The sequence below is a fragment of the Eleutherodactylus coqui genome, chromosome 12 (genome assembly GCF_035609145.1).
Source record: "Eleutherodactylus coqui strain aEleCoq1 chromosome 12, aEleCoq1.hap1, whole genome shotgun sequence".
Lineage (NCBI taxonomy): Eukaryota > Metazoa > Chordata > Amphibia > Anura > Eleutherodactylidae > Eleutherodactylus > Eleutherodactylus coqui.
The window spans coordinates 74224532-74242967 of record NC_089848.1 but is presented as its reverse complement, the minus strand read 5'-3'; the positions used below and the strand labels follow the sequence as shown (position 1 = coordinate 74242967).

Sequence of the window (18436 nt, the reverse complement as noted above, 5' to 3'; positions counted from 1 at the left end):
AGAGCCGCCACCAGGTTACGGCCGTTGTCACACACGACCATGCCCGATTGAAGGATGGCGCGCGCAAGGCGCAAGCCAGCGGTCGGTCTGCTCTGTCAGACCCTGCAGCAGTTCGTGGGCCATGTGCCTCTTCTCTCCTAAGCTGAGTAGTTTCAGCACGGCCTGCTGACGCTTGCCCACCGCTGTGCTGCCGTGCCGCGCGACACCGACTGCTGGCGACGTGCTGCTGCTGACACATCTTGATTGCGAGACAGAGTTTGCTTAGGAAGAGGAGGAGGAGGAGGAGGAGGGTGGTTTAGTGGAGGAAGCATACACCGCCGCAGATACCACCACCGAGCTGGGGCCCGCAATTCTGGGGGTGGGTAGGACGTGAGCGGTCCCAGGCTCTGACTCTGTCCCAGCCTCCACTAAATTCACCCAATGTACCGTCAGGGAGATAAAGTGGCCCTGCCCGCCTGTGCTTGTCCACGTGTCCGTTGTTAAGTGGACCTTGGCAGTAACCGCGTTGGTGAGGGCGCGTACAATGTTGCGGGAGACGTGGTCGCGCAGGGCTGGGACGGCACATCGGGAGAAGTAGTGGCGACTGGGAACTGAGTAGCGCGGGGCCACCGCCGCCATCATACCTTTGAAAGCCTCCGTTTCCACAACCCTATACGGCAGCATCTCCAGGCTGATAAATTTGGCTATGTGCACGTTTAACGCTTGAGCGTGCGGGTGCGTGGCGGCGTACTTGCGCTCCAACACTTGCGCTAGCGACGGCTGGACGGTGCGCTAAGAGACATTGGTGGATGGGGCCGAGCACAGCGGAGGTGAGGGTGTGGGTGCAGGCCAGGAGACGGTAGTGCCTGTGTCCTGAGAGGGGGGTTGGATCTCAGTGGCAGGTTGGGGCACAGGGGGAGAGGCAGCGGTGCAAACCGGAGGCGGTGAACGGCCTTCGTCCCACCTTGTGGGGTGCTTGGCCATCATATGTCTGCGCATGCTGGTGGTGGTGAGGCTGGTGGTGGTGGCTCCCCGGCTGAGCTTGGCGCGACAAAGGTTGCACACCACTGTTCGTCGGTCGTCTGCACTCTCAGTGAAAAACTGCCAGACCTTTGAGCACCTCGGCCTGTGCAGGGTGGCATGGCGCGAGGGGGCGCTTTGGGAAACAGTTGGTGGATTATTCGGTCTGGCCCTGCCTCTACCCCTGGCCACCGCACTGCCTCTTCCAACCTGCCCTGCTGCTGCACTTGCCTCCCCCTCTGAAGACCTATCCTCAGTAGGCGTAGCAAACCAGGTGGGGTCAGTCACCTCATCGTCCTGCTGCTCTTCCTCCAAATCCTCTGTGCGCTCCTCCCTCGTACTTACTCCAATTACTACTACCTGAGTGATAGACAACTGTGTCTCATCGTCACCATCCTCCTCACCCACTGAAAGCTCTTGAGACAGTTGCGGGAAGTCCCCAGCCTCATCCCCCGAACCCCGGGAACTTTCCAAAGGTTGGGCATCGGTCGAGACAAACTCCTCCAGTGGGAGAGGATTCGGAACCTCTGCTGCCCATTCTGGGCAGGGACCCGAGAACAGTTCCTGGGAGTCTGCCTGCTCCTCAGAATGTGTCATTGTAATGGAGTGAGGAGGCTGGGAGGAAGGAGGAGCAGCAGCCAGAGGATTCAGAGTTGCAGCAGTGGACGGCGTAGAACTCTGGGTAGTCGATAGATTGCTGGATGCACTTTCTGCCATCCACGACAGGACCTGCTCACACTGCTCATTTTCTAATAAAGGTCTACCGCGTGGACCCATTAATTGTGAGATGAATGTGGGGACGCCAGAAACGTACCTCTCTCCTAATCCCGCAGCAGTCGGCTGCGATACACCTGGATCAGGAGCTCGGCCTGTGCCCACACCCTGACTTGGGCCTCCACGTCCTCGCCCGCGTCCACGTCCTCTAGGCCTACCCCTACCCCTCAGCATGCTGTATTATCAGTAGTGCAGAAACAGAACGCTGTAATTAAATGTGCCGCTTATTGGCCTGTGGTTGGAGGCTGACTTCCCTTACGGAACGCACAGCAGAGCCAGGAAACAATTTTGCGCATGCCTGTAGTGAGACGTAGGTGCGTATGACTGAGCTAGTGGAATTCACAGCGCAGAAGCAGTCAAGTGGCCAAAGGCCAGTAGTAGGCCTTAAGTATTTTGCTTCTATTTTTTTAAAATGCTGAGCTGATACAGCAGACAGATACTGTAGGCAGCGTATATATGTATACTGTTTCCCTCTGGCGGGATGACAGCGCTGATGTAACAGAGACAGCAGATCCAGGAAACAATTTTGCGCAAGCCTGCTGTAACGCTTAGCTGCGTATTAATTAGGACTACTACCCCCAGAAGATAGATACTGTAGGCAGCGTGTAATATTATGTATACTGTTTCCCTCTGGCGGGATGACGGCCATCATGTAACAGAGACAGCAGATCCAGGAAACAATTTTGCGCAAGCCTGCTGTAACGCTTAGCTGAGTATTAATTAGGACTACTACCCCCAGCAGATAGATACTGTAGGCAGCGTATAATATTATGTATACTCTTTCCCTCTGGCGGGATGACAGCGCTATTGTAACAGAGACAGCAGATCCAGGAAACAATTTTGCGCAAGCCTGCTGTAACGCTTAGCTGCGTATTAATTAGGACTACTACCCCCAGCAGACACGCAGTAAACTGAAAACGGTCACAGGCAGCCCAAATATAGTATTTTTCCCCAATTATTTGGAAAAAGCCCACTGCCTATATAGCCTGAATATCTCTTTCCCTGCCTCACCAGTACTGGCCCTATACTCTGTACAATGACTGCAGACTGCGGACGCAATGCTCTGCACGGCCGATATACAAAAAACAAAATTGTGCAACACTGCTAAAAGCAGCCTCCACAGTACTGCACACGGTCAGATGTGGCCCTAAGAAGGACCGTTGGGATTCTTGAAGCCTAAAATAACTCCTAACGCTCTCCCTATAGCAGCTCCGGCACCAGCAGCACTTTCCCTGATCTCTGTCAGAATGCATCTGTGGCGAGCCGCGGGAGGGGCCGATTTATATACTCGGGTGACACCTGATCTCGCCAGCCACTCACTGCAGGGGGGTGGTATAGGGCTTGAACGTCGCAGGGGGGAGTTGTAATGCCTTCCCTGTCTTTCTATTGGCCAGAAAACCGCGCTAACGTCTCAGAGATGAAAGTGAAAGTAACCCGAACATCGCGTGGTACTCGCCTCTAGTAACGAGCATCTCGAACACGCTAATACTCGAACGAGTATCAAGCTCGGACGAGTACGTTCGCTCATCTCTATGAGACAGTTCCAGCACTGCAGCTCCCAAGAGGGAGAGGAACTTGGGCTTGGTGCAGCCTTTGTTGTAGATCACAGCGCAAGCGCAGATTTTACATTTGTCGTCGACTGAGATTTCCGCACAGATCCTGTTGTGGTGCTCCTGGTTCAATGACGCATCACAGTTTGGTGTAACATGACATCAAGTGACATCATGTCATATAAATAGTAACAGTATGTAAGGCCCGAAAAAAAGACTCATAACCATCCAGTTCAGCCCATTACCCCCCAATGTTGATCCAGAGGAAGGCAAAAACAAACTCAATGAGGTAGAAGCTAATTTTCCCCATTTAGGGTGAAAAATTCCTTCCCGTTTCCAATCTGGCAATCGGAATAATCCCTGGATCACTGACCTTCTGAACTTATTATTACTGATAACATATAATATTGTAGGGCTCAAGAAAGGCGTTGAGGACTCTCTTGAACTCTTTTATCAAATTTGCCATCACCACTTCCTCAAGCCGCGAGTTCCATAGTCTCACTGCTCCTACGGTAAAGAACCCTCTTCTATGTCAGTGTAGAAACCTTCTTTCCTCTAGACGTAGAGGGCGCCCCCTTGTTACAGTCATAGTCCTGGGTATAAACAGATGATGGCAGAGAACTCTGTATTGACCCCTGATATATTTATACATAGTTATTAGGTCGCCCCTCAGCCATCTTTTTTCTAAACTAAATAACCTCAATGTTGATAACCTCTCTGGGTGTTGTAGTCCACCCATTGTGTTAATTACTTTTGTTGCCAGCCTTTGTACCTGCTCAAGCTCTGATATGTCCTTCTTGAGTACCGGTGCCCCAAACTGTCCACAATATTCCATGTGTGGTCTGACCAGTGAATTGTAAAGAGGAAGAACCCGGTAACATGGAAACAGCCAGCAGGAACAGGATAATGGTAGAAAAATCGTCAGAATGGGAAGGTAAGTTCTTCTGAGAACTTCATACAGTATTATGCCTTTGCTCTGACATTTCAACCATGGAGTTTTCCTTTGAGAACAGCCTGAAGATCTTGGACCCCATGCAAAATCTGTAATAGAGCCCCCACCTACCATGTGACATTTATAAAGCTTCCTATTTGGTAGCAGAACCTTTGTGTCACCAATGACTGCCACTTCTGCATACCTATGGTATTCCCTTGCCTAAACTGATGTTGGAATTCCCCTTTAAGAATTTTCTTTAATTGTCCATTGAACCTCAATGTCCTCTCGTAATCCTGATCCTACCAGGATCTAATTCCCTATTATAGTTTACATTTGAAGGAGGAAGAAAAACGTTTTTTAACCATGCAGACGAGTTTCAGATGACGATCCAGAGTTTTATTCATCTGCCCGTAACATAATCCTAGGATGACTAAGTCCACCTGGCAGAGCTCGAAAGGAAAGTGGAAATTAAAGGGCAGACAAGAGCCGTCACTTCCTCCCTTGTTATTCTTAAGGATTTGTTTTTTTCTGGGTTGAGTCCTATGGAAGAGTAACGTCCAACCATGAAAACCTCAACCACTACAGCTGCAGCTCCAGCGAAACCCTGATGCTTCTCTGTGTGACGCCATCTACAGGCCGTAAAATCAGCAGTCGGCAACAGGATTCTGAGAAAGGTGTCTGACAACGTTTCTGACGGCCATGCTGATCAGGAACAGATATAACAAAGCATTTTTTCACTGGCTTGAGAGAAAACGATGACTCAAAGACTTCGTCCATATTCTTTTATTTGGGGACAAAACCCTTCAATTTGTAGAAGTGGACCAGATGAAATAAAGAATATAACTGTTATTTTTTTTATATGAATTATGCACTTTTCGTCAATGGACAACTATTAGGCTCTACTCTCTCTCAAGAACCAGTGATTAAGGGTAGAGATTAGAGATGAGCGAGCATACTCACTAAGGGCAATTACTCGAGCGAGCATTGTCCTTAGCGAGTACCTGCCCGCTCGGAAGAAAAGATTCGGCTGCCGGCGCGGGGGAGCAGTGAGTTGCGGGAGTGAGCAGGAGGGAGCGGGGGGGAGAGAGGCAGAGAGAGATCTCCCCTCCGTTTCCCCCCGTTCTCCCCCACCGCTCCACGCCCCCCGCCGGCACCCGAATCGTTTCTTCCGAGCGGGCAGGCTAAGGGCAATGTTCGCTTGAGTAATTGCCCTTAGCGAGTATGCTCGCTCATCTCTAGTAGAGATGATTAACCTCTAAAGGTGCCTTGGAGTCCGATACTTAGAAATTTCTGCAATAAAGTAACAAGTAATGGGCAAGAGAAAACACTGAAGAAATAATAACTGCAGGTTTTCCATGAAGACGTTGCCGCATTAGGAGACATATTGTATCCCCTGAGAGACGTCACTATTCCCAGGGATGGGTGACACCTGCTCAGTTGGTCATGATGTGCTTCACGAAGTCTGCAAAAAAAAAAATCAAGAAGAGACATAAGAAACATGAAACTTCTGAAGCCTGGAACATGTAACACTACATGTAGAGTATAGAGGCGCCGGGTTCACCAGAACAGAAGCTTTTCATAGACTGCTCTTCGTTCTGCAGCCCTATGTAATGATCCGGACAAGAATAGGACGTGCAACAAGTTTTTTCATGCTGACCATCCGTCCATGTTAAAAAAAAAAAATGCAGTGTGTATAGCCCCATAGGCTAGAATGGCTGGTTGTGCTGTCCATGAATTAACACAGATAGCACAAAGACCCAAATGCACTACTGTGTTGAAGGTCAAACTCGGAGTACAGATAATGTAATACATGTTACCTGCAGTCGTAAGTAGGGGGCCTTTTTACAAGAGCCCAGAAGCATAATTAGAAGCTCTTGCGGCCCCAATGCAAAGTCTGTAACAGGTCTCCCTACCTACTATATGCGGCTTAGAATACTGGTGTCTTCTTATGTGATTGAGGGGCCTTTAACCCTTCTAAGGCTCCATAGCCCGATAGCGAATGCTACCCCTTTATCCCCTATAGCTACTCCCCTGCTGGGGCTGATAGTTTTTCAGATTCCCATACTCCAGTGAGAGTCTGAACAATTATCATTCAGTGTATATGCATGCATGGACTGAACAACAAACAGTAATTTGTCCGCTTACTGTTCTGTTTATGCATGTAGAAAACTGAATGGTGATCGGCCCATGTAAACAGGCAGTTTATTTATGAACGACTGCCTGTTTACTGTGAATGGAGGCAAGCAATCCTTGGCCCTTTCTGCCTCCATTCACTCAGCGATGATCGTTCCTGTCTAAAAGCACAGGTACGATCATTGCCGGGATGGCTTGTTGGGCATCTGTACCTGACAAGTCGTGCCTTGTAAAAGGGCCCTAAGGCCTCCTGCACATGGCAGGTCCGGATTCCAACAGCGGAATCCCGCACTTACCGTGGCTGGTGACCCCTAAATACCTGCACCTTTCTTCTTTATACTGCAGATGGGCCGGCTGTCGCGCCAGCGCATATGCGCAGTACAGATTTACCCGTGCCGTCGCTAGGTGACATTCCAGAATGGCCACAGGTCGGACGGCTTCCATTGACTTCAATGGAAGCCATTTGTGTGGGTCCTGCATGAAAACAGAGCATGTTGCAATCTTTCCTCCATGAGCGGAAATAGCTATTGATTTCCGCTTGTGTGGAGGAAGCAGCAAATCTCCATAGGAAGTAACGACCAGTATTTACTGCGGCTTCGCAGTGCGGATGCCAAGCATGGATTCCACAGCAAATATCCGTCCGTGAGCAGGAGCGCTAACATATGTAACACCGCAGATAACACACAATAGTAGCCTTCTGAGTACACATAACGTAGTAGATGTTACCTGCAATCCTATGGAACACCACAGATTAATATATTGATATATCACTATGTTGTATCAGCTCCGTTAGTATATTTACACAAGCTCCGCCCACTTCCAGTCAGTGCCTAATATTTTTTCCTTCTATGTTGCAGATGGGAATTTGTCTCTGATGTTACATTATAAACAAGCCTCCAAGCAAACGTGGCCAATGACAGGAATCTCGATCCTGATGTTTTTGCCAATATTGCTAATGAAAATTTCAGAAAATGTCCAAGTTTTAAAAACAACAGACATTTTCTCCAACTCCTGAAGGGAAGATTTGCTATTTTTACTTTATTTTTCTGCTTTTCTAGTGATGGGAATTTTTCCCTTTGTTAACATTTTTTGTAATGTTTTTTGGATCAGAAGTATGTCTGATGACCAAACACATTCCAGCCTTGAACTTTTTACTTTGGGAAACAAATGTAACAGTACAGCCGTTGCAAATACTCTGACGACCCCTGTGCCCCGAAGCCGGCATTAGCTCCAGGAGAGGAACCACTGCCATGTATACCCAGTCATGTTGGCGGTAACCTTACTTCCACTGAAGCGAAGAAAATAAGTGACTTCAATATCACCGAACATTCTGAAGATAGGTGGTGGTTCCAGAGGTGGATATACCATACATGTCTATGATGGGAGCTGGTATGACACAATTTAACAAAATACAAAGATCAGATTTGTTCTATAGACTAGACTTTTGTGTTGGGAAATATTACTGACAAACCCATTCTCAGTCCTTAAAATTGTGTCCCAAAATGTAGCTTAGCTTGCCCAACTACTGTATATTATGACACTCTATATTATCCTTTTGTTTTTTGGACTGGTGACGGGTACAGATGAAATACCCACATGTCTGTCAACATCTAACATCTTTTTTTAAAAAAATAGGTAGTAAGTGCTACACAATGTATTATTATCCTATATTAACAGTGTTTGATGATGCTAAAGGGAACCGCGATGGGTACGTACAGCAATGCCAAATTATGTCAACGCTGATATACAGTATGATGCAGTAGGTAGCTAATGCTGTGAGGGCTGATCATAGTAAATCAGTGGAAGAGCTACAGCAGGTCTCTACATTCACTACGGTACTTTTATATGGAACGACTATCACTCCTGTACTTTGTGGGATTGTTCTTAGCTAAAGAAACCAAGTAATCTTGTGGATATGATACCTTTTAATGGCTAACAAAAATACACGAGCGACACACATTCAGTGAATAAAGTTGTAGCGCAACAGAGATCTCTTTTGGCCACCGGCTTCATTCATGGTGAACAGGCTGTCGCTCAGCGATTAGCAACTGTCAGTTCACACTGAGTGAGAAGTCGCTCATTAGTCACTGTTTCAGTGAGCTGAAGCAACGCAACTAGCAACACAATTTTTTGGATAGTTGGCCAATGTAAACATACCCTTAGGCCTCCCTCACACGGGCGACAAAGTCGCACAATTTGTTTGCGCTGTGACAATGCTACAATTTGCATGTATGTGAAGCCCATGTTTTCCTCTGGGTTCCTTCACACGTGTGCTGTTTTGTAGCATGCGACATCCAGACACAAAAAACCTGACGGATCCAGCGATATGCCCGTGACTCGTGAGGTTTTGTAGTCCATGTTTCCCTATGGGGCCTTCCTTTCTGTTGCATTGCACGAAAACGCGATTTTTCTGCTGTATGGTGCAACTTTGATAGTAGGAAATCCTACGGTCAAAGCCTAAACTACGCCTTTGCTGCAGGAAAAAAACAAACAAACACATACATCACCTTAGAAGCGCTGTCTGACACTGCTGCAGCTTCCTCTCTGTCCACAGCACTGCTTCTCTTATTCTCTTCTGGCCAGCGATTGAAAAATCCTCACCTCCTGAAAGCGCTGGCTGTGATTGGCTGACACTTAGCCAATCACAGCCAGCACTTGATGAACCAATCACAGCCATTCATCAAGCGCTGGATGTGATTGGCTAAGCATCAGTCAATCACAGCCACCGCTTCCAGGAGGCGGGGATTTCTGACTAACTTATCAGATATTATTATCTGGGAGTGTTCAAGGAATGGGCATGGGTTCTTTCAAGATACCTGTGTAATCATATGTTTATGCTGACAAATGACAGTACAGTAAGATGTTTGCATCAGCTGAAGATTAGCAGTTTCTGAAAGATGAGCTAAACTCAATGGAATGTATTTAAAGAAAGACTCTGATCCTGGAACAAAATCTGTTGAGCTCCCTTGGAGGGTGGAGTTTTATATTAGCTGCTGCCTGCTTCCCATTCTGCCACTGATGCACTTCATTATGGGGCCGCTTCATTCTTCCAACATGGCCACAGCAATTATTAGCCTATCAGATGCACATTTAACCCTGGTGATGGGTTAGGGTCTAAAACATTCCAGGTTGCTCTGATTGTCCAGCACAGTGTGCATTGAGTAGTGACAGGAGTGTTATGGCCAATGTTGTAAGAATGAATGCGTAGAAAGCAGTGGATTGGTGGCAGAATGAGGAGAAAGGATGGCAACAGGTAATATAACTGCTCCTTCCAAATTTTTGTTGCTTTAATGCCAGTTTAGCATATGATTGATGCACCCATATTTCTCACCCCTGCTAAAATGCTCATTAATTACCTTCATACTTGATGCAGCCGTTGGCATCTTCCTGCCCAGCCATCAATCTTTCAACTTCTTCCTCTTTCATCCGTTCCCCTGAACATCAAGCATACTTTCACTATAATTTGCTGTTTATTAGTCCGAGTTGTGAGACATTAGATGTTATAATTACAAGCAAAGTTGAATGGTTAGAATTACCTAAAGTAGCCAATACATGGCGTATTTCCGCCGCCATGACTGTGCCATTTCCTTCCTTGTCGAAGACTCTGAGACCCTCCAGAAAGTCCTCAAAGCTGCCCTTCTCTTTGGACTTGGATATATGTTGTAAAATTGGCAAGAAAGTGTTGAAATCCATTGTTTTTGTGTGAAGTTCTGTGAATAACGTTGTGGTGGATCAGTAAATATCTGACTATGTATAAAATATCACACACCTACAGCAAACCACAATAAGGAAACATAGCCGGTGAACCTTGTATATCCCCAGTCATATTGCAAGGCCTGCAAAAAGGACTCATAGGATAGCTACCATTCCAATGGTCACTCATTTGAACACCCTATTTGAACCATTTTCATACTGAGAACCAGCTATATGAGTGATAGAATAATCCTCCACAGCACCACCTAGTAAAAGCTAGCTAGCCCAAAAGTCAATATTCCAATAGATGGCGCTGTGGAGTGTTATTCCATTACTCATTTGCATAGTTTTTTTTTCCCAGGGACCATTGCAGGGCCTATAAGATTCCCTACATCCTTGTGCTGTTCTCCACAAGAAGAAACATTATCTTCTGGACTCGTATTGGGAACCAAAATTTTTTGCTTTGGGATCATGCACCTATTGACTTTTCCTTGTGAGGCTGTTTAATAGACAGCTTCTTTTAAAAAGTTGGGGGGTCTGAAGTATGTAGACTCCTGATAAACAGATTAGCTTTGAGTTGGATATATAATTGATATTTTTCTCCTGGAAATGCAGCAATTTTTTGTATAAAGTTGTGGTCACTTTTGACGTTTTCAGTATATGACTTGGTTAGATTTTGGCAGCCATGACAAGTAGTAATAACTACCTGGAGATAATTCTTTTTTCACTTTTCTCATAGCAGAGAAGTTGCATTGATTCTGGACTCACAGACTGTTTGTAGAACATCCCATTGCTGGATCAGTGACATTATAAATACTCACGAACCTTCTGGCTTCGGTCTGCCAAGAACTCTTAAAACTTCTGCATTGGTCGGATTTTGTCCTAACGCCCTCAGCACATCACCACATTGTCCATAGGTAATTTTCATTTCGGAGTTAGGGGTTCGATCAAAGAGCGAGAAGGCTTCCTTAAATTCTGCCAAAGAAAAGAGAAACCTTAGCCTGTGCACAGTCGCCTATTTCTGAGATAGTGACTTTTTTGGTTGTTATGCTAAATCTTGACAAATATTTGATTTGGTGGAACTTTACACGGGACGCTCACCCACATGAGTTTTTATTATTAGCTGGGTTTCCTGGAATCGTGTTCCCATTGCTTATGTGGTTAGCCATCTGCAGGGTTATATGACGGCAGGCTTGTGTTCCATTTCACGTCTCGGCACTGGGATTGGTTGTGGGGACAACGTAAAGGAACCATTTTGACATGACAGTTACTGTGAGAGAGACTCAAGAAGTTACTTGCTGGAAAGCCGTAGGCTTCAGAAAATCATCAAAAATGGGGTCCGTGAAACTAAGCTAGGGGTTAAACATCACCTCCGCTGATTAGCTTACACTGAGGTGTCTTCCAACTTAGAGAAGCTTTTGTAATTACACCAAAATCTCTACCCGAAGTCACACGGCCGAGAATCTCGAGGCGAGTTGGGTGCATTGCGAGACACAAAAGTCACGTGAATATGAACTCTATTCTTTTGAATGGAGTCATATACATGAGCATTGTTTTTTTTCCCATCACAGCATCGCAGAGAGAGAAAAAAATTCTGTCAAGTTCTATTTTTTTGTGTTCCCCAGAATGCAACACCCAATGTTTTCAATGGGACAGTAAAACACATTGCACGCCGTGCTATGTGCATGTGACTGCGATACAATGTTCTCCGTTGAAAATAATGGGAAACATTTGACGATCTTCTAACTCGCCTGAAAGAGGCACTGGTGCGTTTCGGTGTGCAGGGGTACCTTTATCAGTCCATAACATAATGGCTTGATAAAGGTGGCCCTGCGCACCGTAACGTGTTGCCACCACTTGTAACCAACAAATATGGTTAATAAATAACTAAACCTCTAACCTTTGGATGTCACCCACTGAATTACTTCCCCTGCACGGTTAACCCTTTCCAATCCACTGTCTGACGTCTTCCTACATTCTGATTGACGCTTTTACAACTCCAATGTCAGAAGACGTCCGACAGGGTATTCTTACCGTTTATTACCAGCCACTCCGCTGTCGGAGCCTCTGTGGCGCACACACACTGGCTTTAGGCAGAGGATGGCACCATTGTATAACAGCAGAAAGAGAAAGCTTTTTAGGAATCCCTGAAACCAAAATTGGATTGGAAAGGGTTAAACTTACAAACGGTATACCAACAGTAGGAGGGGGCTTCTGTGACCATATCCCCCTCCTTCAAAGTAAGTTTCCTGCTTGGTTTACCCTGAATGTTTTTGAAGCTGTCTATTTCAGGTTGAATTTGTATGGCTTCCCTATGAGCGCAGATTTTTTTTAACTGATTGCATTTTGCTTTGTTTCATGTTCTGGGGAGCCTGCTAGGCCCCCCGCTGCTTCTGCAGCCCTCCATCCGTTGGATGCTTCCCAGCATAGGGACCAGCCACCTTTTTTCCTCATCTGGGACCACAGGTGAGACAGTTGGAGACCCGACCCTGGGTCCAGTTGTCTACACCAGGTTAATGCTCACTTTTCCTACTGTACTACTACATCCATAGTGTACATGTTAGAGTAGACGAACATATAAGTCACACCATTTTCAATTAACTGTTCCTGGCATATGAATTTCTGCTAATGAGCTGTTGATTTTAATTAGATATTGAAACTTGAATTGTATGATATTTATTTCTAATCGATTGTCCGCCTGCTTCTGCGTTATCTGCTTTTGATATTTCTCGCCAGTGGACTGATGTTATATCTACCATATGTGCTTTTAATGGTTGCACCCTATTACTGAATTCTTTCACAGTTTCATTCCCCCATTTGGTTTCTTATTATACACATGAGCAGAAGAACACGGGGGATAAGAATTCTGTACAAATACAATAAAGAGTGGAGCATTTGGTACAATCACCTGTGTCCCCACAATTTCTTGGGGACCTTTCACACGTATGGAATATTTCTGCAAGACACACCTTAAGGTGAAGAACATTCTGCACCAAAATCTGCATGCATACATAGCAGCAGATTGAGCTGTGTCTGTAAATGCGTCCTGCGGAATTATTCCGCACGTGTGAAATGTCCCTTGATTTCCGGGACTGTACAGCCCCTCCCCAGAGAGGACTCTACTCAAGCTCACTACTCTGACAGGATCAGTACAGGACAAGTAATATAATATATGTACACAGTGGCTCCAGCAGCAGAATAGTGAGTGCAGCTCTGGAGTATAATGCAGGATGTAACTCAGGATCAGTACAGGATAAGTAATGTAATGTATGTACACAGTGACTCCAGCAGCAGAATAGTGAGCGCAGCTCTGGAGTATAATCCAGGATGTAACTCAGGATCAGTACAGGATAAGTAATGTATGTACACAGTGACTCCACCAGCAGAATAGTGAGTGCAGCTCTGGAGTATAATCCAGGATGTAACTCAGGATCAGTACAGGATAAGTAATGTGTGTACACAGTGACTCCGCCAGCATAATAGTGAGTGCAGCTCTGGAGTATAATACAGGATGTAACTCAGGATCAGTACAGGATAAGTAATGTGTGTACACAGTGGCTCCACCAGCAGAATAGTGAGCACAGCTCTGGAGTATAATGCAGGATGTAACTCAGGATCAGTACAGGATAAGTAATGTAATGTATGTACACAGTGACTCCAGCAGCAGAATAGTGAGCGCAGCTCTGGAGTATAATCCAGGATGTAACTCAGGATCAGTACAGGATAAGTAATGTATGTACACAGTGACTCCACCAGCAGAATAGTGAGTGCAGCTCTGGAGTATAATCCAGGATGTAACTCAGGATCAGTACAGGATAAGTAATGTGTGTACACAGTGACTCCGCCAGCATAATAGTGAGTGCAGCTCTGGAGTATAATACAGGATGTAACTCAGGATCAGTACAGGATAAGTAATGTGTGTACACAGTGGCTCCACCAGCAGAATAGTGAGCACAGCTCTGGAGTATAATGCAGGATGTAACTCAGGATCAGTACAGGATAAGTAATGTAATGTATGTACACAGTGACTCCAGCAGCAGAATAGTGAGCGCAGCTCTGGAGTATAATCCAGGATGTAACTCAGGATCAGTACAGGATAAGTAATGTATGTACACAGTGACTCCACCAGCAGAATAGTGAGTGCAGCTCTGGAGTATAATCCAGGATGTAACTCAGGATCAGTACAGGATAAGTAATGTGTGTACACAGTGACTCCGCCAGCATAATAGTGAGTGCAGCTCTGGAGTATAATACAGGATGTAACTCAGGATCAGTACAGGATAAGTAATGTGTGTACACAGTGGCTCCACCAGCAGAATAGTGAGTGCAGCTCTGAATAATCTATATTTTCTTAAAGAACGTGCAGCCAAAATATGAGACTGAAACGGACAAAAATAGGACAGACAGCAATTTCTTTCACAAGGATCATCAGTCAGTGCGTAAAAATTGTCTATTATGCGCTCGTTTGTTGTCTATGGAATATAAATACAGCATACAGACCGAAACTACAGCTGTTTGAATGGGCCCTTAAGCTGTGAACGAGGCCTTGGAGGCTAAACACATAAATGATCCGCAAATGCGTATTACATGGCTTGGCTGTACAATGTACATTAGATCTGCAGCTGTTTTGTATGCATTAAAAATAAAACAATATAACGGTGAGGTTTAAGTTGACCAAGACAATAAGCCTACTTGACTTGACAGATTCAAGCTTCTGATGGTCTTGCATCATTGCACCATTGAGCAGCTTCACTCTCCACTCACCACTACATCGGGCTAAGGAATGCCTAGCTGCTGCCAGCGCCGATGTGTGGCATCCCATGCCATCTGTCTCCATTTAACACCATTCTTTGTTTCTGCTTCTCTTTCATTTCCACTATTTTGTGGGAGGTTTGGGCGCAGGACTCCAGAAAGTTAACTGCTCTTGGAGAGAAGCCTCTAGAGCTGCAAGTGATTATCCCTCAATTTGATGTTTCAAGACTTTTCTAAATTGCATGAGCAAGTGAGTAAAAATAACATGTGGCTGGAATCAGGAGCAGCAGGGGAACTAATGAAATAAATGTCAATGGTTAAATATCTGATTTTACTAATGTAAGAATTATTGATAAAGTTCATCTAACATAAAATCATTTATTGAGTACAAATGGTAACAGAATACACAAAAAGTAAATGCAGTAAAAAAATTCCTGAGTGACAGCCCCAATCTACAAGAATATAACTACTATAATATTGTCCCCTATGTACAAGAATATAACTACTATAATACTGCCCCCTATGTACAAGAATATAACTACTATAATACTGTCCTCTATGTACAAGAATATAACTACTATAATACTACCTCCTATGTACAAGAATATAACTACTATAATACTGCCCCCTATGTACAAGAATATAACTACTATAATACTGCCCCCTATATACAAGAATATAACTACTATAATACTGCCCCTATGTACAAGAATATAACTACTATAATACTGTCCCCGATGTACAAGAATATAACTACTATAATATTGTCCCCTATGTACAAGAATATAACTACTATAATACTGCCCCAATCTGCAAGAATATAACTACTATAATACTGCCCCTATGTACAAGAATATAACTTCTATAATAGTGCCCCCTATGTACAAGAATGTAACTACTATAATACTGCCCCCTATGTACAAGAATATAACTACTATAATACTGCCCCTATGTACAAGAATATAACTACTATAATACTGCCCCCTATATACAAGAATATAACTACTATAATACTGCCCCTATGTACAAGAATATAACTACTATAATACTGCCCCACCTATGTACAAGAATATTACTACTATAATACTGCCCCCTATGTACAAGAATATTACTACTATAATACTGCCCCTATGTACAAGAATATAACTACTATAATACTGCCTCCTATGTACAAGAATATTACTACTATAATACTGCCCCCTATGTACAAGAATATAACTACTATAATACTGCTTCCTATGTACAGGAATATAACTGCTATAATACTGCTTCCTGTGTACAAGAATATAACTACTATAATACTGCCTCCTATGTACAAGAATATAACTACTATAATACTGTCCCCTATGTACAAGAATATAACTACTATAATACTGCCCACTATGTACAAGAATATAACTACTATAAGGGCGCCCACCCACTGGCGTTTGCGATTTTCGTGCGTGAAAAACGCAGCATTTTCCGCGCGTTTTGGGCGCGTTTTTTGCGGCTTTTTCGCGCCTTTTCCGTTAATTTCCATTGACATTCATGGGTGCAGTAAGAGAAAAATAAGGACACAAATGCAACTGACAGTTCCTATGTTAAAAATTGCAACGGACTGAAAAAAAAAACGCAAGTGGACAGGAACACATTCAATTCTAATTGCTCTTGAGAAAAAACGCAAAGGAAAAAAAATCGCCAGTGGGTGGGAGCCCTAATACTGCTCCTATGTACAAGAATATAACTACTATAATACTGTCCCCTATGTATAGGACTATAACTACTATAATACTGCCCCCTATGTACAATAATATAACTACTATAATACTGCCCCCTATGTACAAGAATATAACTACTATAATACTGCCCCCTATGTACAAGAATATAACTACTATAATACTGCCCCTTTGTACAAATATGTAACTACTATAATACTGCTCCCACGTACAAAAATGCAGCTTTCTATTTAAAGGAACTTAACAGTGTGTGTTTATTGTTTATGTATTATAGAAAAGTATGAATTATGAACATTAGTGATCTGCAGTGATGATTAGATCCCGTGCTGTTTGATTATTTCTTACCTTCTATCTGATCTGTCGAGAATTCAATCTGTTGAAAAAAAAGAAGAGAATTAATCAAGTTTAGTACCGTATATTCCGGCGTATAACTGAACTGGGCATATAAGATGACCCCCCAACTGTCAACTTATACGCCGGGAATACGATGTAGGAAAAAAATCAATACTCACCTCCCGCAGTGCTGCTGCAGGCTGTCGCTCCCTCCTCCTTGCCGACAGAGCATTGCTTTCTGGATGCGGGGCTTGAATGCCCCACCTCCAGAAAGCTAATGCTCTGATTGGCTAACAGCACGGCGTCAGCCAATGAAAGTCGGCGCTCCGTTAACCAATCACAGCCACTCAATTACATCATGGTGAGTTAGCCAATCAGAGCATTAGCTTTCTGGAGGCGGGGCATTCAAGCCCCGCTTCCAGAAAGCAATGCTCTGTTGGCGAGGAGGAGGTAGTGATAGCCTGCAGCAGCGCCGCAGAACGCCGCAGGAGGTGAGTATTGTTTTTTTTTTCTACAGCTTATATCCGGCATATAAGATGACCCCTGACTTTGGAGAAGATTCTCCTGGGTTAAAAGGTCATCTTATATGCCGGAAAATACGGTAAATTACATTTGTATTCATGCAGTAAATCAGTCTCATGCAGGAGTCATGTCTGTGTGGGGGTGATTTATCCACCATGCTCCTTCTCTTCTGCCGGGTCACCATCTTTCTCCTCCTGTGAAGTAGCCATAGATTTATTTATTTTTTTAAATAAGGAATCACTTGAATGCATAACTTGAAGCTGCTGGATGACAACACAAAATCTGTAACATGGTCCGCTATCTATAATGTTTCATTCATGGTAATGGTCTTACATGGAGAAGAGGCCTTATGGTCCCTCCAAGTGTCCAGGGTCTGGGTACAACCACATCTTCTGCACCTATCATAGTTATGCCCCAGCCTAAATGATAGCAAAGATGGAGGATTTGAGCATCTGCCTAGAATACTGATCTGCAACCTGTGGTTCTCCATCTGTTGTGAGACTACAGCTCCCAGTGTGCCCTGATAACCACAGGCCAGAGACCTCAAGCATAGGATGTTAAGTTATCTTCTGATCGTCTTCTCAGCCCACTGGGTAGAATGTGAACTATACAAAACCTATATACAACTGCCCATCAATACCCCCACTCTGCCTGAGGTCATACAGTGAAGATGTGAAGATCCTGGTATAAGCCACATTTGCCAGCAACGTCTCAATATCTAGCAGGAGGCTTCCACCACCCAGTATAGTATCTACCACTGCAGGAGACATTGCAGCTGCAACGGGTTCTCAGAGTGTCCTGGGCTGCACTGGGCATCAAAGGCACAAGCTCATATTTTGGCACCCCAGGTGTGCACCGTTTTCAACTATATTAATTTTTTCAAATGAATAACATAGTAGAATCATCGAATCAATTCTAGAACCACCCCAACCATATATGGTCACCAAGCATCGCTTGCCATTGAAAGATTGGTATTTGCCAGCATATTGTAGCACAACTCTTACAGTTGCAATCAAAATGTTTCCACTCCA

At 44.6% G+C, this 18436-nt stretch overlaps 1 protein-coding gene across 1 annotated transcript in view; it reads right to left on the bottom strand.

Moving 5' to 3' along the window:
- Positions 1-5391: 5391 nt before the first annotated feature.
- Positions 5392-18436, bottom strand: part of LOC136587193 (myosin light chain 4-like) — a 38303-nt gene continuing 25258 nt past the window's right edge. The window contains exons 2-6 of the mRNA XM_066585731.1: positions 16896-16923; positions 10909-11058; positions 9927-10100; positions 9747-9824; positions 5392-5719 (exon numbers count right to left, since the gene is read on the bottom strand). Of these exons, the coding sequence (XP_066441828.1) occupies positions 5691-5719; positions 9747-9824; positions 9927-10100; positions 10909-11058; positions 16896-16923 (459 nt within the window). The 3' untranslated portion in view covers positions 5392-5690. The remainder of the gene's footprint in view (positions 5720-9746; positions 9825-9926; positions 10101-10908; positions 11059-16895; positions 16924-18436) is intronic.